This window comes from Hippoglossus hippoglossus, chromosome 13, assembly GCF_009819705.1.
Source record: "Hippoglossus hippoglossus isolate fHipHip1 chromosome 13, fHipHip1.pri, whole genome shotgun sequence".
NCBI lineage: Eukaryota > Metazoa > Chordata > Actinopteri > Pleuronectiformes > Pleuronectidae > Hippoglossus > Hippoglossus hippoglossus.
In genome coordinates, this window is record NC_047163.1 from 9565044 (window position 1) to 9589482 (window position 24439).

Sequence of the window (24439 nt, forward strand, 5' to 3'; positions counted from 1 at the left end):
TTTTTTGTCTCCAGGACGGTTACTATAAAGGTTGTTCGATGGAGAACCCAAACATTTTTAGTGCGGATCCGGATCAGAGGGTGGATCCAGGAATTTTCTTTTACTTTCTTTACAGAGCATCTTTCAACATTTCGTTAATTTGTCAGAGAATAATAAATGAACCTTGATAAGAAAAATCTAGCAAGTCTAAGGGACTGATATTTATGAGAGTGTTACCTTTGACTGTCGGGCCTTGGAGGAGTTATGTGCTCTACTGAGTGCAGTTGTAGTTGCTTATAGTGGAGCCTGTTTCTTGACACTTTTTATTTGTCTGTTCCACTGCAATAAATTGAATGAACTATTACAGGTGTAAACATTTCTGTTGAATGTGTTTAAATTCTACATTCAAAACCAATCTAATGAAATCTCAGACACTGCTTACACTCAGTGGAGTTGATGAATAAAAATCAGAAAGACTTGATTCGGTTCATTTACTTTATTCAGCACATCACAACTTATAATTTACTACAATATCTGTCAGGCTGTGAAACTAGTTTATTTGCAGTTAACTCGACACCTTTCAAACTACAGCTCAAAGTGTCCTTGGCGGTATTTTCCCCATCAAATGTCTCTTTGAGTTTTGTTCTGGCCTGAATATGATAATGTAGCATTTTGGAACAAAAATGCATGTCAGCAAGGCAAAGCTGGAGGCCAGAATAGCAAATATCTCCACAGCCACAGTGAACTTCCCAGGAGAGCTGACATATGCCGGGATGAATGTGATCCAGACTGCACAGAATATCAACATGCTGAAGGTGATCAGTTTGGCCTCATTAAAGCTGTCTGGCAGCTTCCTGGCAAAAAAAGCAAGAATAAAACACAAGAGAGCAAGAAGTCCGATGTAACCCAGCACAGCCCAGAACCCGACAGCTGACCCCAGAGCGCACTCTAAGATGATCTTTTCTTTATAGTATATCATGTTCATCCTTGGGAATGGAGGGTTGGTTGTGAGCCAAAGTACACAAATTACAACCTGAACCAGGGTGAAACTCAGAACACTGAGCCTCTGCTGGGCAGGACCGAACCATTTCATCATATTTCTGCCTGGAAGTGTCGCCCTGAAGGCCATTAACACCACTATAGTTTTCCCGAGGACACAAGAGATGCAGAGGACGAAGGTGATGCCGAACGCAGTGTGCCGCAGCATGCAGGACCACTCGGAGGGCCGGCCGATGAAGGTCAGGGAGCACAGGAAGCACAGCGTCAGGGAGAAGAGCAGCAGGAAGCTCAGCTCGGAGTTGTTGGCTTTAACAATGGGAGTCTCTTTATGAGTCAGAAAAATGATTGATGTCAGTAGAGATAAAAATATGCCCACACAACCAAATCCAGTTAAAAGTGCCCCCATGATCTCGTTGTAGGAGAGGTACTCAGTCGGCTTCGGGAGACACTGGTCTTTCTTTTCATTCGGCCAAAATTCAGGTGGACAGATCAAACAGTCGGGAGAATCTAACAGTGGAGATAGAGAGAGAGAGATTTTAAATCATGCATTTCTTTCCTTTTTTGTTTCTACTGCAAACATGAATGAATTAATTTTCTGTCTCACTTGTCTCATTACTAATTGTCCCCTCGGGGCACTCAAAGCAGTCGAAGCAGCACACAGGTTTACGCTTGTTTATCGCCTTTCGAGTCCCTGGGGGACACGGCTCTCTGCAAACAGACCTCGGCACCTGATTAGAGAAAACACAACGTGAGAAAATTCATAAATGCACCTAAATGCACTGTAGGAAAACACTGTAATTCAGCTGGGAGAATTAATTAGACAGATGGTCATTTCACCTCGATACTGTTTCCTCCCCAAACTATCCTGGTGTTGTCTTTTAGTTTGAATTTCTGCCCCTCTGGCAGAGACGTGTCAAATTGACCGATGTTTACGATCTCAACAGAGCCGTTGTCTTTTATTTGCCAGTTAACTAAGTCATACTGGGCAACTGAGTCTCCGTTTTCATCAAAGAAAACCTTGGCCCCACTCTGTGTTGTGAAGTTCACGTACTTAATGTGCTCCAACACCTGTAAGAGGACAATCAGGACATTTCAGCATATTTGCGAGAAACCAATACGATTTGTAGCTAATATTCAAAGTAAAAGTTTTTGCATTAACATCAAGGTAAGGAAAACATTAATATTAAGTATCTTATGCCTGAGTAAATATACCAGAACTTACTAATTTAGGCTGAACTTGGTCTTTAGTCACACAGGACTTTCCAGTGGTTGGATTTGAGCCATTGTGACATTGCAGTAGTGCGTGAATAGCATACGCCACCAAGTACACAGCTTTGTACAAATTATTCTCTGTCCTAAAATGTGTCACGTCTGTGTAGTCACTGGAGACTGTGCTGAGATCTTCTGTGCCAGTACACGTAGCAGAAGTATTTGACGGAGAGAAGCTGCAGTCAAAGAACGACTCCCAGAAATCTTTAACTATAGCACTCTGTGGTTCGTCAGAGGGTTTAAAGCTGAGTAAGAATTCACCAAGACCTGGGATGGAGGCCTGAGGGAGGGCGAAGCCCATCGCCCCCTGCAAAATGTTCTTACTCCCATCAGAAGCCAGGTCTGTTTGAGTGATCCAAGCCTCACTGCCAACCCATTGCTTTCCAGTGATGTTATACTTCTCTATTTCTGACAAGAACGATTTGGTGAAGGATAAGGACAAAAACAAGAGGACCACCTTGGACGAGGATTTCCTCAGAGCCTCCACAATAGCACAAAACTTTTTTTTATTTGTCTTTGAGTGAGGTAACCGGTATTCAACACATATGCCCTCTTTTTCGGCTTCCTTTGCAAATGCCGTTGTACCTTCTTCTGAGTACACGCCCTGAGAATAAATAATCCCCACCCAGCGCCAGTCAAAGTATTTCATGAGCTGCACCAGACCGATGATTTGGAAGCGGTCACTGGGCACAGTTCTGAAGAATGTGGGGAACTGCCTTTTGTCACTCAAACAAGCACAAGTGGAGAGATGGCTCACCTTCAAAGAAAGAAAACATGTTAACCACAACAAGGCAGAATAAATGTTCTTCAAAGATGGAAACATGAATAAATCCCAGTTATTTCCCAATCACGTCTCCTCACCTGTGGAATGGATAGCGGGCTGAGTATGATGTTTATGTCTTCACTCACTCCGGAGGAGGAATGGCCCAGGAGAGCCTGTATCTGATCAGCGCAGCCCTTTGAGTCCTCTCCGTTTACGGCTTCCACTGCTGCTCGAATCAGATTCTCACTCCCACAGCCGTTGTACAGCCTGTAGCCCAGACTCAATCCAGGAAGGAGTTTAGTATCTCTGTTGATCTCCTCCACTGTAAACATCACTATCCTGGCAAACTTCAGTTCCCTGTCATTCAGCCTACACACAGTGTTTGCTTGTTATTAGTAAATGACATTAGAGTTGATCACATTCACACATAAAACATGTTACGTCCTGATTACATAACATACACAGGTTTTACCGCACATTCACTTACTTGTTGCAGTATGTATACGGCAATGCGTGGTAGCCATTGTTAATCAATTTGCGTGTACTAGACAAAGAGAAAACTCCTCCGATAATGAGATCACCATCTTTAGAAAACTCCTTGAACCCTGTTTGCCCGATCACTTTGCATGTTTGTTTTTCTGACTTTATCCCTGCCAGCAGAGTGAAGAGGATACAAGTGATCCAACCCATCACGAGTCTCCCTGTTCTTCACCGAAAGCAACTCTGACCTGGGAACTGACCTTTATAGTGTTTCTTTGTACCATGAGAGAAGAAGCAACAGCCAATGTGAACGTACTCCCAATTCCCATGAGATTATTCTTAACGCATTACTGCACTTCTAAGAAACCCAGCCCAATGACTGGCGTGTAGGAGACAGAACTGATTTACCAGTTGTTGTTTCGTTGTGCTGTATCTGTTTAAAGGGTTCCGGTCAATTACAGAAGTCTGCCAGCTGTGGATCTCTAAAAACATATAACGCTAATAATAATAATAATAATAATAATAATAATAATAATTGTCTCGTATTGTCTGTGGCAGTTGAACAAAGTGGCAAAATGTTGGACTTTTCTTCAATGTGTTCAAACACGTTGCCTCATAAACTCAGAACTGCTCAGATTCTTAATAACTTTCAGATTAGTGATGGTGTTTAATGTTAGTGTGTAAAGTTTTTCAGGGGATCTTAAGTGTCAATCAAGTGGGCTCCGACCCCCCGAGATGACTCGTAGTTTGCACCCAGGGTCCGATTCTTGTGAAATTGATATCTCAAGGAACACCTTTTCTGCAAATTTGGCACAGACGTTCACTTGGACTCAAGGATTAACTGATCAGATTTGGGTGGTCAAAGGTCAAGGTGCCTGTTGTTGGCATCTTGAACATGATATGTCAAGTCAAACACACACACACACACACATACACACAAATAGTTTATAGTAGTATACGGTTTTAATTAGATTGCAATATTTTTTGTTGTTGACGTACCAGTCAATGTGACTTCGCTACATGATCAGAGATTAACCCAGGGTGAAAGGGTTTGACTTTTTTTTTTTTTTCAAAATCTTCTATAATTTTGATTGATTATCAAGAAATATGTTTTTACTTCTCTTGAATTTGTGTTTGCCGCAGCCTTAGACTTAATTGACTGAAGTTAAGTCATGATGTTCTCTCTGAGTGATCATCTTCAGTATCAAACACTCACTGAGTTGCTGCAAAGAAAATGTTTTGTCTGTTTCCTCTTTCCTTTAGCTTTATTTATCTATATGTATAAATTAAACATTTCTGAGAAACAAAAGTGGCAAGTGTCATCAAATTTCCTGCAACCTTACATGATAGGTCTAACAAAAACGCACCAGGAACCTGTCCTTTGCATTGTAAATGGTGGATTTTTGCCACATAACGTTATACATTAGTACAATATGACAAGAGAGGGGCACACATGAACACACATTTAAAGTTAAAAAGGTTTAATGATATCATAAACAGCCATGTACACGTGTTTTAAATATATATTATATATGTATACTATACTTTGATCCAACAAAACTGGGTTATTAAAGCTGGGAGCTTAGATTGTGTTAATGTTTGATATTACAAGAAAACATAAATAAGGGGAAATTACACTGATATATACATTTTTTGAATTTTTTTCAATCCACATTTTTCAATCAAATTGCGACGTCGTTAATAGTAAAGAGACATGCCTGAAAATATGAAAATTTAATGAACTTTAAATGAACCTGCGGATCTTAACAACCAGTACATACTTTGTTGGTATCCTTGCATTTTGAAGACAGGTAACTAGTTGCACATGTAGGAGTAAACTCAAAAAATTAACTTTCATCAGGATGAATTGCAGCAGACTGAGAATTGAGACAGAGATGCAGTACAAAGCAGCCAGCAGCACTAACAAAGCCCAGGAGCTCAGAGTTGATCCTCCGTTGCCCTCAACAAGTTCATCTTCCATCCAGTGTCTCACATTCTTATTGAGCAGACGAAGAACACAGGTCAACCAGAGGATCAGCACAGTGAGAGGCAGAGCTCCAAACTGCTGCTGTGTCGGACATAGCACTTTCATGACAGCCCTGTAGGCGAGTATCACATGCACAGTTCTACCCAAAGCACAAGAGAGGTAGACGGCGACAGAGACCCCCACAGTGATGCCGGGCCACTCAGAGGGCTGCTGAGTGGGGAAGGAGTGCAGTGTGAGGCTTAAGAGCATCGCCATTGTGGAGTTACTCTCATTCACAGCACTGGGCGATAGTTTCATTCTTCTTATGTACGTCCCGAGAAGCAACACGGCCGCCAGGAAGAAACGTCCAACCCATCTGCTGGGGACAGGCTGCACACTCTCCACTCGGCCTTTCTCACATTGCTTTGCACAGAACTTTGGCAGCATCTGTTGATATAAGGGGAAAAAACACCAGTCAAACAGTATCAGGCTTGGCTGAGGTGCCCGGAGCTTTACAAAAATCTAACTGAACAAGAAAAAATCATCTGCACACTGAAATCTGTGCAAATATCTTGTTTGAATTCATTTGCTTTCTTCTCGCTTTCTTCTTGAAGGCCTGAAAAGGTTTGAAATGCCTGCAGCGGCAGATGAGGCCTACAAACAGCACTTGATTAGTCAGAACTAAAGGTTTTAGTGTATGGATGCTTTTCTCTAACTTAGCATCTGTTGATACAAAAACTGTTACAGCACACTGTAATCACCGATTAATGCAAACACATACAGGCAACATGATGATACTGCAGGATGCACTGTGCCTGTCGTAACTGTGTCATAACCACATTTAATTTATAGAATATTTGCAGATGAATTCATTTACCAAAGTAGACATTTCCATATGTTTATTTTAGCGTTGAAGGTGTGTAACTTAATAAAATGCTTCTGTGCAACTCCTGCATATTTTAATATATCTTGACAACATCCATCCCTGAAAATGAAATATGAAAAAAACTGCTTTTATGAGTTTATGGTTTGAATAAATCTGGTTTTACTGTATGATTTTATATTCACACAACCATATAGTAAAATCTGTAAATGCCCTACAACGTATTAAGTTTAAAATAATATAAAATAATAATGTTAAAAACCCGTAAACAGCAGATCCTAACAACAGGCCTGTTTGACTCTTCAGGCTCACCTGGTCCAGGATGAAGATAAATCCTGGTTCAAGTTCTCTGCACAAAAAGACTTGCAGATTTCTGAACTTGAAGCTACATGATTTACAGACGCAGATGCAAGCCATTGTTTTCCAGCGGCTCTCCAGAATGAGGATAGTGATGTGCAAGCAGTGTGCTGCAGATTTCAGGACAGATGGAGGAGAGATACTTCTACAACTCCAATCTGTGCACTGACTATCAATCTTTACCTATGAAGGAATTTACATACAAAACACATATGATCATTTATACATTTTTAATAAATTGGAACGAGGAGACATTTTGATCTCATTTCACATAATGAGTATGATGACTGTAAAACTCTGGTGCTCACCTCGACTGTACGTAAAACACAGCTGGTTTCTGACTGGAAACACACCAACAGCTGCTGCTGTTTGCAGACAAGCCTGTTACGTGTCTCTCCATTCACATTCGTTTCCTTCTCTCTTCTCAAAGGTTTCAAATAACCATTAGAGAACATGAGGTTCACAGTTAGACCAGGAAATAAACAGCACTCCTGTGGGATCCTGTGCTGTGTGAGAATCCTCTCAGAGGCTGATCTCACATCAGGAGAACTAAACAGAGGGATTCAAAATAAGACAGATACCAGTTCATGATTACATTGTGCAGCAAAACGTCAGACAGTCATAACACGTTATTACTGTCACAAATTGCATTATTTTCTCAAGTGCTCACCATCATTGAGCCAAAACAACACTGAATCCAACAATGCAACATAAAAAGCGTAATAACCTGATTGTCTCTAATTAGATCAAATGACTTTAAATTGTAATTGACTCATAAAAGCTCCTCTAGCGATGGTCTAATTGTCTTTTGAGGCATGTTTAGGACCCAATAACTCAGGCTGGTTCTTCACAGAGGAATCATTAAATTACAGGCTAATTGCTGATTAATCTGTGGGAAACCACACCAGGGTTTTTTATGTCCTTGACAAGAAGAGAAAAGAAAATAAAGCAAGTCAATGAGCAAGACACAAGATGGAGGAAATGGAGAAAAACATCGGAAGTCATTTACCAACAAGATACTCACCTCTCACATTTCACTGTCAGTTGTGTTGTGTAATGAGTGACAGCATTTTGAGACGATGCGTTTGAGCTGCAGCCCTTTGTCTCGTCATCATGCCCGTACCCAGTGAGCTCATTACACTGGTCCAGGCCGAGCCATGAGCCAGACGACACCATCCCAGTGAACAGTGTAAAGAAGACAAACGTGACTGTTGTCATCTCAGAGCCTCGCCTTCGGCACCGTCACGTTCGCTGGAAGGACGTGTTTTATAGCTTCCTCTCTTCTAACCAGTTGTAGGAGGCAACGTACTGGGCCACTCTCAGAGGTACATGCAAATTCTTGTTTTTGCGTAGGAACTGAGTGACGAATGAATCTGTTGAGAATACACGTGAGGCCGGTTTCCAAATCATGGTCCGTTTTGCTGTTTACCGACAGGAATTTAATGAAGGCCGTACAGTTAGCACTGATTCACGTGCATGTGTTTGCAAACATGTGGATACAGTATAAGTATTACATCTTAAAGAAATCATGTGTTTCAACTGTTGTGTTAGGCATATAGCATATAATATTAATACTGCATGTATTTCTAATATATAATTAGACTGGGTAAGGCCTTCCTTTGCTCTACGTGGATTCCACAAGATTCTGCTCCATGTTGACACGATTACATCACATCATTTCTGCAGATTTGTCATCGGCACATTCATGCTGCTTATCTCCTGTTGTACCACATCCCAAAGGTGACCTACTGGATTGTGATCTGGACAATAAAGACCACTGATGGTTTCTAATCATGGTGGAAGTAGTGGAAGACGGTGAGCTGTGGCCCTGAAAGGGAGTAGTAATAGTAGTACAGTAGTCAGTGATACTCAGATCCACTGTGGCATTCAAACCATTATTTATTGGTCATAGGGGCCGAAGATGTGTGCAGGTTTAGAGTCTATAGATTCATCCTGTTAATGACAAATTGGTCCATAGACAAGTGAAGGGTTTTCCAGTTTTATCTGACTGGTTCGGAACATGTGCACTCCTTGGCCTACAGGAGTGGAACCAGATGTAGTCTTCTGTGGTTGTGCTTTTCTACTCACCAGTTTGAAAGAATGGTTTTCTGAGCTATTGAAGCTTTTCTGCCATCAGCAATAACCACATTTCCTATATCCTCCTCTGGCGTCTCTTATTAACACAGTGTTTGCACCCACAGATCTGCATGTTTTTTGTTTTCCACACCATTCTGAGTAAAAACAGTAAAATAATATTCTTGTTCTTATGAAAAAAAAAAAAAAATCAATGATAAAGAGGCAAACTGCTCACAATTTCTTTAATATAAAACACAAAATAATATACATTTCAAAATGATTATTGGTGATCTACCATCGTAGATTATGTACTGCATACAGTGTTACATTTATATAATATTAGGAATCCAGTATTTTGTTAATTTTATTGCAATTTTGTTGTAATCTTATAACTTTAATTGACACAAATATACTAAGTAATATTATAAATATGAGAAATCAATATTGAATATCTTTTGTTTTGCCCATCATGTGCTTTTTGGTATTTTGCTCTGGTCTCAGTAAAATAACATAACATTTGGGTATAAATATACAGAAAATAAGTCCATAACTTGAGGCTAGAATAGCAAATATCTCCACAGCCACAGTGAACTTCCCAGGAGAGCTGACGTAAGCCGGGATGAATGTGATCCAGACTGCACAGAATATCAACATGCTGAAGTGATCAATTTAGCCTCGTTGAAATTATCAGGAAGCTTTCGAGCCAAAAAAGCAAGAACGAAACACAAAATGGCTAAGAGTCCGATGTATCCTAACACAGCCCAGAAGCCGACAGCTGAACCCAGCGCACACTCCAGTATAATCTTCTCCTTATAGTGGTTCATGTTTTTGAACGGAAAAGGAGGATTGATGGTCAGCCAAAGAATGCAAATCACAACCTGTATGAGAGTGAACGCCAGAACGCTGAGTCTCTGCTGTGCAGGCCCGAACCATTTCATCATATTTCTGCCTGGAAGTGTCGCCCTGAAGGCCATTAACACCACTATAGTTTTCCCGAGGACACAAGAGATGCAGAGGACGAAGGTGATGCCGAACGCAGTGTGGCCCGCAAGCATGCAGGACCACTCAGAGGGCCGGCCGATGAAGGTCAGGGAGCACAGGAAGCACAGCGTCAGGGAGAAGAGCAGCAGGAAGCTCAGCTCCGAGTTGTTGGCCCTGACAATGGGAGATTCCCGGAAGTGAGAGAACACCAATGCTATCACAACGGTCAGAACTGGCTCCCAGCAGACAAAGGAATGTTAAAAATGATCCCCATGAACTCTGCATAGGACAGAAATTCAATTTCCTTCAAGATGCACGTGTCTCCTCTGGTGTTCGGCCAGTAATCAATGGGACATTTGAAGCAGTCCACAGAGTCTGTTATTGAAAGAGACAATGAAGCTGGTTAGATCAAAAGCTAACTTAGAGTATTTATTCAATTTGTGAAATTTCTTTTTCTTTTCTTTAACCTTTAATTTTGCTGATTTCTCCTTCAGCGCACGGCACACAGTCATAACAGCAGACAGGTTTTCCTTTCTGCAGGGCTTTGCGTTTTCCAGGGGGACAGCTCTCACTGCACACGGACACAGGCACCTGCTGCACATGTTGAGGAGTTTGTATGTGACCCATACACTGCAAATTCTATTGGGGTTTGTATCTCAGTCAATTCTATGGATTATACAATGTTGTGGAGCAGCACATTGTGACTGACAACCCAGAAATGTGAGAACAAAGCAACATGAATTTGTACCGTGTAACTTCCTCCACCCCAAACTATCTTCACACCGTTCATGACAAACTGGTGCTCGCCGGGCAGAGTGGCGTCGAAAACACCGACGGTGGAAACATGCGCGGTGCCTGAAGTGACACGCTGCAAGTTTATGAGTTCATATCTCGCTGGTGAATCTCCATTCTGGTCGAAAGTCACTCTCTCCCCCTGAGTTGTTGTGAAGTTGATATTCTGTAAATAATGCAGCACCTGTAAAGACGAGAGAGGATGAATCGAATGCAGATTTATCTTTTTCTCTGTTTAACTTGACTTTTATGTACGGTGGCCGAGAGAGCTCAAAGCACTGCAAATTAAGAAAAAAGACACGCAAATAGAATAAACACGTGCAAATTAAGAAAACAACTTCATCAACACATGTGCTGCAAAAGTCACGACACATGCGTGCTTCAGTGAACCTGGCGGTAGTTTAATGCTGTCTTTTCGTGTGTTGTGACATTTTGCAGCACATGTGTTGATGAAGTTGTTTTGTGTGTTTTCTTAGTTCGCAGTGCGTTGAGCTCTCTCTGCCTCTGTATTTATGAGACATTAGAACAAGTGATATTAGAGATCAACAACTCTTTTGTTTTCTTCCTCACCTGCCATGGTTCAAAGTGTTTAGTATCGGCACAGCTCCCATTAGAGAACGGGCCCATCTTCCCTTCACACGTGACCAAGTTATGCAGAGAATGAGCAGCTGCATAAACCGACTTGTACACATTGTTTGTGAATCTGAGCTCTGAGACATCTGTAAAATATGTTTCAACATTCTGCAGGCTCTCCGATCCGCTGCACGTCTTTCTTTGTGTGTTTGTGTCGTTGCCCAGAGAGCAGTCGAACGTCTCTTCCCAGAAGTCTCTGACAAACCGACTGTCGGGGAACTGTGAGGGGCGCAGCCGCCTCAGGTGCTCCTCCAGCCCCGGGATCCGGGCTCGGCTGACGACAAAGCCCAGTGAGCCCACCAGGATGCTGTGCCCCTCGCTGTCGGTCAGAGAGTGATCTGTGATCCAGGCGTCGCTGCCCACAAACTGCAGCCCCGTGATATTCTGTCTGTGCAACTCTGCTGCCAGCACTTTAACCTCTCTGTGCGACATGAAGGCCACGATGACTTTGGAGGTGGAGTGCTTCACAGTTTCAACCACTCTCCTCAACTCGCTGAGAGGACCCGTCTGCTCAAAGGCCTGGTAATACTCGATGCACACCCCCTCTTCTTGCGCAGCTTGTATGAACAAAGTGATCCCGTTGATGCCGTAGTCATTTTTATTGCTTATAGCCCCCACCCAGGTCCAGCCGAAGTGCCTGACCAGCTTCGCTAAGGCTCGGCTCTGGTGGAGATCACTGGGAATGGTTCGGAAGAAGGATGGAAACTCCTCTCTGTTGCTCAGACATTCACAGGTTGCAAAGTGGCTTATCTGTGCCAAAGTAAAAAACAATACATGTCATATACCACATATAAAGAAAGCATCTCTAAGATTAAAAATCTAGAATTAGACATATCCACAACCATTTGACAGTGATGAAAAGATGAATGATTTTACAAAGACTGAAGGAGCAAAGGTCAATCCTTACCACTGGTATCTGAAATCGTCCTATAACCCGAGCGAATCCCATGGTGGGTGCAGAGCCAGAGTGGCCCAGTACAACCAGGGCAGCGTCAGCCTTTGTGCAGTTCCTCTCATCTATGACCTCTCTGTGCCCGCTGGCTAACTCTATAGCAGCCTTGATGATGTTTGTCATTCCACAGGAATTATATATCTTGTAGCCCAGTGTGTGATTTGGGAGAATTGCAGGATTTTGATTTATTTCCTCGATTGCAAAGATCATGGTCTGGGCAAATTTGAATTCCCTTACATTGATGCTAGAAAAAAAACACATATTTAGATTGATTTAAACAAGAACGCACATCAGAGAACGATATCAAACTCCAAACACAAAAACGCATACTTACTTCAGGCACTGTGGAGGATGGGGTAAGGTTTGAAATGTGGGCACACTGCCTCTGTAGTCAGTGCGAAAGGTGAAGATGCCACCTAAGGTGAAGTCTCCAGCCTTGGTCAGCTCAGGTGGTTGCACCGTCCCCTGCAGCCGGCACACAGGAGTCACCCCCTCGATCAGAAGAACCAGGAGGACGAGCTTCAGCGGAGGCATGGCTTTCATCTGCAGGCTGGCTTCTTCAGCACTGTCCCCCACTGCACCCTTTATACCCTGCATATGCATGATCAAATCCATATCCATGCAGAGACCTGAGTGTAAACACCCCCAGGGAAAAGACAGATGTGGTATGTACAGTAATAGAGGATTATGCTATAGTTATACACACAAATATATATTGTTTACTTATATTTTGCTTTCACTATAGAAGCAGATGCAGCCCACATCTCAAATCTGAGCAAATCTTCAGGTCTTAACACAATTATTCAATGAACCTCATGAAACAACAGTAATCAATCAATTAACATCAATGTTGGTTATGTTGTATAAATAATCCACATTTAGTCCTATATAATTTTTTTAATACAATAGACTTATTACCTGTGTTTTCCCACCTGTCCATTCTGTCATTGGTTGATTTGTGTGATTGTGAACAAGTTTACCAAAAAACTACAAAACAGAATTCCTCAAAGCTTGGTGGAAAAATGCGTTATGAGTCAGGGAAGAAATGATTATATTTTCTGTGTGGATGTAGATCAAGGGGCAGATCCAGGATTTTTTTCTTATACAATTTCATTAATATTTCGGGAGCATTTTTGTTTACATTATCACTGTTTCGGGGTTAATTCCTGATCTTGATGAAAGAAATCAGACAAATGCAGGAAGCTGACAGTTTGAGGTGTGTCATTTAGCACAGCTTGATTGAATTGTAGGGAACTGTTGGGCCTTGCAGGAGGTTTTCTCTCTGCTCAGTGCCACTATAGTTTGATCTGAATTAGTGTAGCCTTCTCTTTTAACAGTACAATGTTTAGAAACAACAACAAAATTCAGATTTCTCATGGTCAAAGACACAATTTTGAAACAATTTGAACATTTCCCAGTGAGTATGTAGATGCTGTCTTACCTGATAACCTAAGTAATATATACATTAGATATTTGATCCCGTTTTTACTGCCATAATAAAGTAAGACAATCTGACACCACACGTTGATCATTCTGAAGCAGAAACCAAATCTAAAATCAACTAGTGATTTATTTAGTTTATTTGTCATCAGCACAAATGTGCAGCGGCATTCTGTTGTGTCCGTCAGCAAGTTTATGCACCAAAAATATACAATAATAAATAATATTAAAATCTGTGATCATGACGTCAGTGGTGAAATAAAGGTCAGAGAAGCGGACTGGACTCGTTCAGTCTGGCAGGATTTTATTGGGTTGGAGGAAAGTGACAGAGTTACTCCTCCGTCATCAATATCACAATGGTGTCCTTAAAGCAAAAAATCTAAATTCCAGTGGAGCTGCTCAGTAACCAGCAAGTCAGTCAGGGGTTGTACTGGGTAACTTTCACTGTGAATGTTTGCAACTGGGAATATAACAGGAGGTCCCTATTTTTCAGAAATAAGCAGAAAAATAACTCAGTCATGTAGTCAGGAAATGGCTGGTGAAGCCAAATTGGCCCATTCTGTTATTATTTCAAGCTACTTGTGATAAAAGAAATATTGACATTTGTATAACAACAATGGCAATTTAGTGGTCAAGTGTAAATCATATGGTTCAATGCAGGCCTGGCTACTGCACCTGGACGATCTCATGCACATATTAATAGTGTATAATTCATTTTCTTGGGCTAGGAAATGTCCTTCCAAATATAGGATTTGCAACTTTTAATATGAACCTACAGTGAAACACAATGGAGATTTCTGGCCTCCAAGCTCTCCTCGGGTTGTCTTACTAAAGAATAATCAGAAACAATAGCTACCATATAAAAGTCCCTGCATTAACATGTTTACTTGTTTTAAATTATAATCTGTGATTAAGAAAACTAACAGGCCAAAGAATTGCAGAGATCACCCTGAGGTCACAGCTGAGAAAACAAGTAAAGAGGCCGTCAGAGAGATCACAACAAACCCTTAATCAATTTAAATTGAACATGTACAAGTTGTGACAAAGGCGTTCGTTAATGAAGCGCCTGTTTTTTCTGCTTGAGGAAACAAGACACCTGTTGTTCCTGATGAAGCAATCTGTTGTGTTTGCATTACAGGGCCCAGCGGCTCCTTTGTTTTCTCGCAGGAGTCAAACTCCCGGGTATTAAAGGCATGTGCACAACAGATGAGGGCTCGTCTCATTCTGATGTGTTTTTTAAACTTTGTTTTTTGTGTACATGTATAAGACTTGTTTTTGTCGTATTGCATCACTGTTTGTGTGAACTTGTAACAGTGTCTGTGCAAGTATTGTTTCGCATGTCGGGGGAATTCTGCCTCTGGAGGCCTCATGCTTTATTGCAACTAACCAGAAACTTATTTTATTAGTGCCATAGTAAAGTTTATCAGTTCCACATTTCCTCCTGAATATTTGTTCTGAACTAGGGATCATTGGGGTCATTTCGTGTTGTGATAAGTTTGTAGCAGTTGTGGTTTCATGTAAGAGTGTTATTACATTATGGTGAATCCTGACCTGATTCAAAACTACATTCCCAAACATTAAAGTCATTATCAAACCCAACATGATCACATTCTCAGCATCCGATCACTTGCCCTCATATTAACCCTAATTCTGGCCACAATGGTGAACTGCAGTCACTCTTTTTCTTCTATACGGAGAACTACATACATCCTGGAATCCCAAGTAAAAAGCTATAATCGTTTATTTCCCCTTCACCTCCCCTGTATATGAACTATTGTTGAACTTTAGGTTCTCAAATTCTCTTTGGATGTCAGATTGTAAAACCTAAGGAGAGGTGCAGCTGTGTTAATCAGAAACTGTATTTCAACGTCTTTGCTCTGGGTCATTCACTCCCAAGCATGTATTTTAATTTGCTGTTTGTTTTGTTTGTTTGAGAATGTTTTTATTATTTTATTCTCATATTTATCCTGTCTCATTCAGTTTTGCTGTTGTATTAATTTCCTCCATTTATTCAGGGGAAATCTTGAGTGCGTTTCTGAGTTTGTTCATTTAGTTTGGTGCATGTGTGGTGATGAAAGTCAAATTGACATTTGAAGGTTTTTATTTTATTACAGTTTGACTTGTTTTCACAGTCGAGCTCGAGAGCATTTTTATCGTCCGACAATAAAGATTCTATTAGGTTAATAAAACGTCTCTCTAAAATTGCAGACTGTAATAAGTATATATATATACTTATATTTCTCACACTGTAAACACTACTTGTGATTAGATGTAAAGAATTGGGAGTAGAACTGTATTGTTATTATTATTATTGTACACTGTCTTATTGTCAGAGGTGTCTCCCCTTTTTTACTTTCGTTGGAGTAAGGATATGTGGAAAAAAAACAGGATCATTTTTATGGTTAAATATTTATTACACTTTGGTATTAAGAAGAAAACTGCAGGAAAAGAAAACACTTCTATACATAAATACATAAATAAATCATAGATCAATAATGTATATCATTATTTGATGTCTTTCCCATGATGTGTTTCTTGGTATTCTGCTCAGGTCTAAACATGATTATAAAGCATTTTGGCAGGAAAATGCAGAAGAGGAGTCCAAAGCTGGAGGCCAGAATGGCAAATATCTCCACAGCCACAGTGAACTTCCCAGGAGAGCTGACGTAAGCCGGGATGAATGTGATCCAGACTGCGCAGAATATCAACATGCTGAAAGTGATCAATTTAGCCTCGTTGAAATTATTGGGAAGCTTTCGAGCCAGAAAAGCAAGTACGAAACACAACATGGCTAAGAGTCCGATGTATCCTAACACAGCCCAGAAGCCGACAGCTGAACCCAGTGCACACTCTAATATGATTCTGTCCTCATAGAGATACATATTATTAAAAGGAAATGGAGGATTGATTGTCAACCAAAGAATGCAAATCACAACCTGTATCAGAGTGAATGCCAGAACACTGATCCTCTGCCGTGCAGGCCCGAACCATTTCATCACATTTCTGCCTGGAAGTGTCGCCCTGAAGGCCATTAACACCACTATAGTTTTCCCGAGGACACAAGAGATGCAGAGGACGAAGGTGATGCCGAACGCAGTGTGCCGCAGCATGCAGGACCACTCAGAGGGCCGGCCGATGAAGGTCAGGGAGCACAGGAAGCACAGAGTCAGGGAGAAGAGCAGCAGGAAGCTCAGCTCCGAGTTGTTGGCTCGTACTAGTGGGGTTTCTATGTGGCAGTAGAAGACAAGTGTCGTGATCATCGTTAAAAAAAGTCCCAGTAATGAAAATGCGGCCAACAGTGTTCCCAGGATTTCATCATATGCCAAGAATTCTATTGTTTTGGGGATGCAGGCATCTCTTTTGTCGTTGGACCAATATTCTGGTGGACATTTCATACAGTGTATTGAATCTGCAAAACGAAAAACAATGCAGAGAAATGTGTTTAAACAGTCAACAGTCATGAAATTGTGTTTTTTCTGTGTCTCTTTCTCTGCAAATACAGATGTTTTGTCTGCAGTGGTCAACAGCATTTACCTGTTGAATTACTGATCTCTCCTGCAGGACAGGGTATGCAATCATAGCAGCAGACTGGTCGTCCTTTTTGGAGGACCTTACGAGTTCCCTGGAGACAGTGCTCACTGCACACTGACACAGGCGCCTCCTACACAGCCAGAGTTCACATCAGAAATATAAGAAAGTCAACTTATAAATTCAATTTTAGGTTTTTGGAACAGTTTTCAGTAAATCAGGACACAGTTAAAGAGTCCAACCCTCAGTTTCCCCTTTACCTCTGTGAGCCAGTTTCCCCAGACAACTGGGACGTTATTCATTATGAACTGATGACTCTCTGGAAGAGAAGCGTCATAACGGCCAACTGTGACTCCTTTCATAATTCCTTTGTTTGCCATTTGTAAATTAATGAGTTCATATCTTGCCGGTGAGTCTCCATTTTTGTCAAAATAAACTCTCTCCCCCTCACCGGTGGTGAAATTCACAGTGCTGAGATACTGCACAACCTATAATTAAGAAATTATACAGAGATTAAAAGACAGATTCCTGCTGTTATCACACCGACACTCAGAGCTGGAGCTTTCTCACCTGCCAAGGCTGAATGTGTTTGGGATCAGCACAGCTCCCAGAGGCAAAGGGTCCTTTACCGTCCTCACATTTAATCAGGTTGTCGAGAGCGTGAGCCGCTGCATAAACTGACTTGTACACATTGTTAGTGAATCTCAGCTCGGACACATCAGTGAATTGTGATTCTACGTTTTGCAGGCTCTCAGAGCCGCTGCATGGCTTTCTCTGTGGGTCTGCACTTTCATTCAGAGAGCAGTCGAACATCTCTTCCCAGAAATCCCTGACAAACTGACTGTGGGGGAACTGTGAGGGGTGGAGCCGCCTCAGGTGCTCCTCCAGCCCCGGGATCTCAGCTCGGCTGACGACAAAGCCCAGTGAACCCTCCAGGATGCTGTGCCCCTCACTGTCTGTCAGAGAGTGATCTGTGATCCAGGCGTCGCTGCCGACAAACTGCAGCCCCGTGATATTCTGCTTGTACAACTCTGCTGCCAACAGCTTAATTTCTCGGTGAGACATGAACGCTACAATAACTCTGGAGGTGGCGTGCTTAATGATCGTTATTATTCTCTGCAGGTTTTCAGGAGGACCTGACGATGAAAATGATTCAGAATACTCAATGCAGACGCCGTATTCTTGTGCACTTTGGATAAATGCATTAATGCCATCGTGGCCATATTTGTTATCCACAGCTATAGCCCCGATCCAGTTCCAGCTGAAGAGCCTGACCAGCTTTGCCAGGGCTCTGCTCTGGTAGTAGTCACTGGGAATCGTTCGGAAGAAGGTGGCATACTGTTTTCTGTTGCTCAGACAGGCGCAGGTGGCAAAATGGCTGATCTGTAGTGAAAAACAGAAACATGTGACTGGAACAGACCCATTAACATTTAATGATTTGGCAGAATCACCATTCAAATTAATCTTATAGTTATACATTTGCAGACCAAAGTAAGTTTACAGCAGCCCAATTAACAGAATCTAACATATGACTTTAATGCACCTGTTTTATTTTACTTACCACAGGAATATGAAACCTTCCAACCACTTTTTGAAATGCAATAGTTGGTCTGGATCCTGAATGTCCCAGTATAGCCTGCACCGTCTCCACTTTAGTGCAGTTGTTGTCCCTGACTTCCTCCTTCACTCCGCTCACCAGTGCCAGTGCAGCTCTCAGTATGTCAATGGTCCCACAGTCACTATAGATCCTGTAGCCGAGCGTGACGTTCGGCAACATATCAGGATTTCTGTTGATCTCATTTATAGCGAAGATCATCGCTTGAGCAAATTTGAATTCTCTGAGATTGAAGCTGAGGTAGTGAGAAAGAAATGGCGTGAAATAATTGATCAGTGTGTTACAGTCTCAAATACAGTGGCAAACATACACAGACACATTGGAAATATACTATATACAGGGCACACAATACATACTTTTTGCACTTTCGTACATCTGGAACTGTCTGAAATGTGTTAGTTACATATTCCTGGCCTGTGCGAAAAGAAAAGATGCCTCCCAGAACAAGGTCGCCATCCTGGGCCAGTTCAGGTGGTTGTGCGGAGCCTTGCAGGCGGCACACAGCGGCTCCATTCCCAATCAGCAGAACCGAGAGGAGCAGCCTCAATAAAGGCATAGTGGTTATTGGTCACCCAGCCCTGCGTCTCGTGGCGGGGCTTTATCCACCTTCAACAACAAGGAGGGGCTGGACTCAAGCCTCAGGAGACGAAGCCGAACAAGTAAATGTTGTATGTTTTTGTCAGTGAAAATGTAGATTTTATTGTTTTGATTTCACTTTGCAAACTGAAATAAACTTTGGGAAATCATCAAGGAATTATGTATCAGGCATTCATTTGTACTTACTATGTTACACTGAATAAAATGCTGCAAATGAAATGATATACAATAGAAAACATGGTAGAGTAGTACAATACAAGTCTTGAGTAAAACATAGAATACAGGTGTTTATTTAACAGTTATAATGTAGAAACAATAATGGAAGGAGAACACTTTGGCCACCACACTTTAGTTTACTTCCCTTATGGATTTATACGAAACTTGGTGAAATCATGCGGTATGGGTCAAGAAGGAACCCATTCAATTTTGCTATGGACACAGATCAGGAGGCTGAACCTGGATTTTTTTTTTCCACTTTCTTAACATTGCCAGATGGGGTGTTTTTCAACATTTTCACAGTTTTACCAGGGAAGGATTTGTGGATCTTGATAAAAAATAAATCATGCATATTAAGAAGACTGATATCTATGAGTTCAGCTTGAGTAAGGTGCTTTACTGTGTGCCATTCTATTTATTTTAGTGCCCCCTTCCCCATAATATTCTTCTTTGTATTCTTCTCTGGTTTATATAAGATAATATAGCATTTTGGAATAAAAATACAAATGAGGAGTCCAAAACTGGAGGCCAAAATAGCAAAGATTTCCACTGCTACACTGAACTTCCCAGGAGAGCTGACATAGGCTGGAATAAAAGTGATCCAGACTGCGCAGAATATCAACATGCTGAAGGTGATGAATTTGGCTTCGTTAAAGTTATCAGGTAATTTCCGCGCCAGAAAAGCAAGAATGAAACATAAAATGGCCAGAATCCCGATATACCCGAGTACGGCCCAGAATCCTAGAGCTGAGCCCAGCGCGCACTCCAGGATGATTTTGTCCTTGAATTCTTGAAAGTTCTTAAATGGGAAAGGAGGAGAGATTGTCAACCATAAGATGCATATAATGACCTGTATGAGAGTGAACCCTAGAACACTGAGTCTCCGCTGTGCAGGACCAAACCATTTCATCATATTTCTGCCTGGAAGTGTCGACCTGAAGGCCATTAACACCACCATAGTTTTCCCCAGGACACAGGAGATGCAGAGGACGAAGGTGATGCCGAACGCAGTGTGCCGCAGCATGCAGGACCACTCAGAGGGCCGGCCGATGAAGCTCAGGGAGCACAGGAAGCACAGAGTCAGGGAGAAGAGCAGCAGGAAGCTCAGCTCGGAGTTGTTGGCCCTGACGATGGGAGTTTTCCTGTTTCTGAAAAAGATGAGTGCCACGACTGCGGTCATACATGTTCCAAACAGGGACGCCGCGGTGAGCAGCGCTCCCATAATTTCTTTATACGAAAGAAACTCTGCCTCCTTCTTGACGCAGGTGTCCCTTCCCTCATTCGACCAGAATTCAGGATGGCATCGCACACAGGAGACAGAATCTGAAAAGTATTAAAGCAGGTGTGACTTGCCGAGTAGATCGGTTTCATTTCACTGTTCTTTTGATGCATCCACACAAAGTCTACACTATGTCCCTGACATTGGCCATTTACTGTTGTATTTTATGTTTTAGAATAAAAAGACATTCATCTTGTGATTGCCACAGACCTTTTTTCAGGCATCTAACCAAAAGTAGATGCGCAGATATGCTAGATTATTCGCAGGCTTCAGGCTCATTACTGCATAATTCATATTGGTATAACTTTGTTAATTCACTTTTCACATGGGGTCTTCAAATTTGACTTGAACTTATAAATGCATATAATATATTTAGGTGATTTCTGACACTTTGCTTTGTTTGATATGTTTAATTCACAAATCATTTTTTCATTTATTTGTAATAGAGAAACTACACATTTCCTTCCCCAGGAAACCTTCCCTGATTTGGAAATTAGAAAACAGATATATTTCATTTGTTAAGATTGGTACGTGACTCTGACAACTTTGATTTGTGGAACAGCAAAGTGATAAAAACAATGCATTGAACTAGACCTGTAACGTTGCTTATTTCTCCCTCTGCACATCTTATACAGTCAAAGCAGCAGACAGGTTTTCTTTTCTGGAGAACCTTCCTGGTTCCTGGGGGACACTTCTCACTGCAAACTGACACAGGCACCTGCATGAAGAAAACGACTTTGAGGAAATACACGTGCATTCACTTGTATTCATTTTGATGCAACTACACAATTATACTGCAGGGTATATACTGACGTGTTTTGAGTTCTGTGCCCAGATTAAAGACGTATTGTGCAGATTCAGCTGTTTGTCTGCAGGTAAAGATGCATCATAAAGACCGACTGTGACAAACTCCACAAAGCCATTTTCTGCTCGCTGCCAGTTTATGATTTCATACTCTGCTGCTGGGTCGCCATCTTCATTAAAGTAAACCTCGTCTCCGTCCTTTGTTTTGAACTGAATCCTTCCTATGCGCTGTAAAATCTAAAGAAGACAGATCATAGTTAATGGACATCCTCTATGTCTATCACAGAGAGACTGCTTATAAAAAAGAGTGGAAGCTTTATCTCTTGTGTAAGAACTCACAGTGAATGGATTGAGCTGCACTTTGTCGTTACATGTTTCGTTACAGCCAAGAATGCTATGAAGTGCATGAGCCACAGCATACACTCCTTTGTAGACATTGTTAAATATCGGCATGAGAGACATGTCAGTGAAGCTGTTGTGCACTTGGGTCAGATCTTCACGTCCGGTACATTTTCTCTGGTTCCCTGTGGACTGTTTGAACTTACAGCTGAATAAAGCCTCCCAGAACTCTGTAAACATTTCACTACCGGATGAATTGAGCGGCTTCACATTCAGTATAAACTCTCTCATGCCCCTGACATGTGCTTTGGGGATGGACAGGCCTATGGCACCGTCCAGGATGTGATGCCCATTCATTTCTGCAGTTTGAGAATCAAAGATCCAGCTCTCGCTACCCACCCACTGGTAACCAGTCAGGTTGTGGTGGGACAGCTCATGTATCAGCACATCCATATCCAAGTGAGAGAGAAAAGCAACAATCACCTTAGAGGTGGAAGTCTTTATAAGATTGATTATCTTTAGTATTTTGTCGGGTGGGTCTGTTCTGAAGAAAGACACAGAGTACTCCAGACAGATGCCCAGCTGTCGGGCAGATTCTGTGAATATAGCCATGCCGTTATTTCCGTAATCGTCATTGGTTCTAATGGCTCCAACCCAACTCCAACCAAAGTGCTTGACCAGCTGGGCCAGGGCTCTGCTCTGGTAGTAGTCACTGGGTATTGTTCTGAGGAAGGACGGGTACTTGGTTTTGTCACTGAGACAAGCGCAGGTGGCGAAGTGGCTGATCTAAAAGAAAAAAAGAAATTACCTCTAAAGATAAAGATGTAAAATAGAAAAAAATTCTCTCCTAATTTACTCTAAGCAGCTGAAAAATGATTTAAAAAAGTCAAAACTATTATACATTTAAGAAACATACCCACCATTGGGATATGAAATGGCCCGATGACGGTAGCTATAGCCATGCACGGAGAGGAGGAGGTTTCTCCCATGATGGCCTGCACCTGTGCAGGTTTGGTACACGGTGTTGTGGAGGGGGCAGATACAACATCGTTACCGTTAGCCAAGGCCAGAGCAACCCTCACACTTCTGGCGATGGAGCCACAGGTATCGTACATTTTATATCCCAGAGAGATGCCAGGCAGTAAATCTGTGGTGTTATTAATCTCCTCGATGGCAAAAAGCATAGCCTGGGCAAACTGGAACCCTCTGAAATTCAAACTTAATGCAAACAGTTATAGATATAGTAAGACTACCCTGAATAAAATGCATGGACAACTTCACAGTTTTGTTTCTCAAATCATAATTAATTGTTTGAATATAATAATATAAGTTGAACAAAGCTTTTTTTTTAAGTTGGCCTAACAATTGTATTTTTCTCGTAGCAGTTTAAATGAAAGCCTCTGATGGTATCAATGCACACAACATCATTTCAATTTTCTTAGTTTGATAATATTTGTTTTAACCTTTTTTCTATCTCTATTCATTTCCTCCAGTAGATATTTTCCATATTATAGATTTCTACTGCATAATTTACCTGGTGCACTCCAGTGGCAGTGGTTTGTGAGTGTAGGTTTCCTGTCTGTCTTTCCAGCTGCTGTGGAAATAGAAGATTCCCCCCAACATTATGTCCCCATCCTGAGACAGTGGAGGGTTCTCAGGATCCCCCCTCTGCCTGCACTGCAGCTCCTCAGCCTGAGAGAAGGACGCCACCAGCAGCAGCTGTAAAAGTGCCCACCCTTGTTCCGGCCACCTCTGAATGGACGTCATTCTGCCTTAGAGAAATAAACCACTTGGTGGCATCACATGTGCCACAGTTTAAATCAGACGCTTTGCACTGGTATTTATACATTCATGAGCAGCATATAAAATTGTAACTGAATGGTGATGATTCATCGCTCTGGACCGCTCTGGACCTGCGAGGTGGGGCAAGAGGAGGGAGGTGCCAAAAGACAAGAAGAGCTAAGGGTTGTAGCCTTTTTTAAATATATTTTTACTAGTGTGTGTTTCAGATAAGAACATTCACATATGTGCAACTCCCCCCCCCCCCCCATTTTTAAATAAACTTTGTTTTAATACTATGTGATAACTAATTCAATTTAAATTTGCATTAAACAGAATGATAAAGCTAACTGTATATAAAGTTGATAAAAAAAATTACTTCAGAGAGGCTCCTTCTTATAAATGTGCAATAACTTCTTTATTACAAATATTCAGTCTCCATCAACAGAAGCATTTGGCAACTTGGCGAAGTGTAACATACTTTAAACAATATCATCGTAGCTGTTTTTCATGTTAGGAGTCACACGGGGGAGAGAGTTACTTACACAACAAGTGTAAAAAAAGTTTCTTTTAAATCTCGGTTTTGGACTCCACCATCTGCTGGTTAGCTGCAATTACTCTCCTGTGCTCACCAGGCGGTTCCCTAACTTTGTCTTTCTGATGTTTTCTGATGACTCCTCTGTCTAAATACTTCTGTGCCGGAACTGAACAC

The 24439-nt window shown here is 41.7% G+C and overlaps 4 protein-coding genes across 4 annotated transcripts; all 4 read right to left on the reverse strand.

The window, feature by feature from the left end:
* Positions 1-571: 571 nt before the first annotated feature.
* On the reverse strand, positions 572-7872 carry LOC117773116 (extracellular calcium-sensing receptor-like). The gene is made up of 8 exons (XM_034604813.1): positions 7721-7872; positions 6652-6688; positions 5416-5903; positions 3109-3379; positions 2216-3004; positions 1816-2046; positions 1583-1706; positions 572-1485 (listed from the first exon to the last, which is right to left on the reverse strand). Exons 1-8 carry the CDS (start codon positions 7870-7872, stop codon positions 572-574), a joined length of 3006 nt encoding a protein of 1001 aa, XP_034460704.1.
* Positions 7873-9210: 1338 nt separating this feature from the next.
* Positions 9211-12601, reverse strand: LOC117772761 (extracellular calcium-sensing receptor-like). The gene is given in 8 exon segments (XM_034604189.1): positions 9211-9434; positions 9437-9986; positions 9989-10128; positions 10221-10347; positions 10502-10729; positions 11116-11928; positions 12086-12374; positions 12465-12601. Coding segments are annotated over 7 exon segments (2337 nt in total). The 5' UTR covers positions 12341-12374; positions 12465-12601.
* Positions 12602-15963: 3362 nt separating this feature from the next.
* LOC117772760 (extracellular calcium-sensing receptor-like) lies at positions 15964-19023 on the reverse strand. Its single transcript, XM_034604188.1, has 5 exons — positions 18660-19023; positions 17669-18481; positions 17359-17586; positions 17105-17231; positions 15964-16979 (listed from the first exon to the last, which is right to left on the reverse strand). Exons 1-5 carry the CDS (start codon positions 18912-18914, stop codon positions 16060-16062), a joined length of 2343 nt encoding a protein of 780 aa, XP_034460079.1. The 5' UTR covers positions 18915-19023; the 3' UTR covers positions 15964-16059.
* An 896-nt stretch (positions 19024-19919) lies between these two features.
* Positions 19920-23586, reverse strand: LOC117772758 (extracellular calcium-sensing receptor-like). Its single transcript, XM_034604186.1, has 6 exons — positions 23483-23586; positions 22869-23166; positions 21949-22734; positions 21619-21846; positions 21400-21523; positions 19920-20849 (listed from the first exon to the last, which is right to left on the reverse strand). The coding sequence occupies exons 1-6, from the start codon at positions 23569-23571 to the stop codon at positions 19942-19944; spliced, it is 2433 nt and encodes an 810-aa protein (XP_034460077.1). The 5' UTR covers positions 23572-23586; the 3' UTR covers positions 19920-19941.
* Positions 23587-24439: the final 853 nt, after the last annotated feature.

Excerpts from the sequence above, each read along its gene's own strand:
- LOC117773116 (XM_034604813.1), bottom strand. The coding sequence starts at position 7,872 with ATGGTGTCGTCTGGCTCATGGCTCGGCCTGGACCAGTGTAATGAGCTC. Across the intron at positions 2,047-2,215 it reads CCTGTGTGACTAAAGACCAA|GTGTTGGAGCACATTAAGTA; the intron begins GTTCAGCCTAAA and ends GTCCTCTTACAG. Across the intron at positions 1,486-1,582 it reads GACAATTAGTAATGAGACAA|ATTCTCCCGACTGTTTGATC; the intron begins GTGAGACAGAAA and ends CTCCACTGTTAG.
- LOC117772760 (XM_034604188.1), bottom strand. The coding sequence starts at position 18,914 with ATGATCTTCGCTATAAATGAGATCAACAGAAATCCTGATATGTTGCCG. Across the intron at positions 17,587-17,668 it reads AACACATTCAGCCTTGGCAG|GTTGTGCAGTATCTCAGCAC; the intron begins GTGAGAAAGCTC and ends TCTTAATTATAG. Across the intron at positions 16,980-17,104 it reads AGAGATCAGTAATTCAACAG|ATTCAATACACTGTATGAAA; the intron begins GTAAATGCTGTT and ends TTCGTTTTGCAG.
- LOC117772758 (XM_034604186.1), bottom strand. The coding sequence starts at position 23,571 with ATGTTGGGGGGAATCTTCTATTTCCACAGCAGCTGGAAAGACAGACAG. Across the intron at positions 22,735-22,868 it reads GGCCATTTCATATCCCAATG|ATCAGCCACTTCGCCACCTG; the intron begins GTGGGTATGTTT and ends TTTTTCTTTTAG. Across the intron at positions 21,847-21,948 it reads TGCAGCTCAATCCATTCACT|ATTTTACAGCGCATAGGAAG; the intron begins GTGAGTTCTTAC and ends TGTCTTCTTTAG.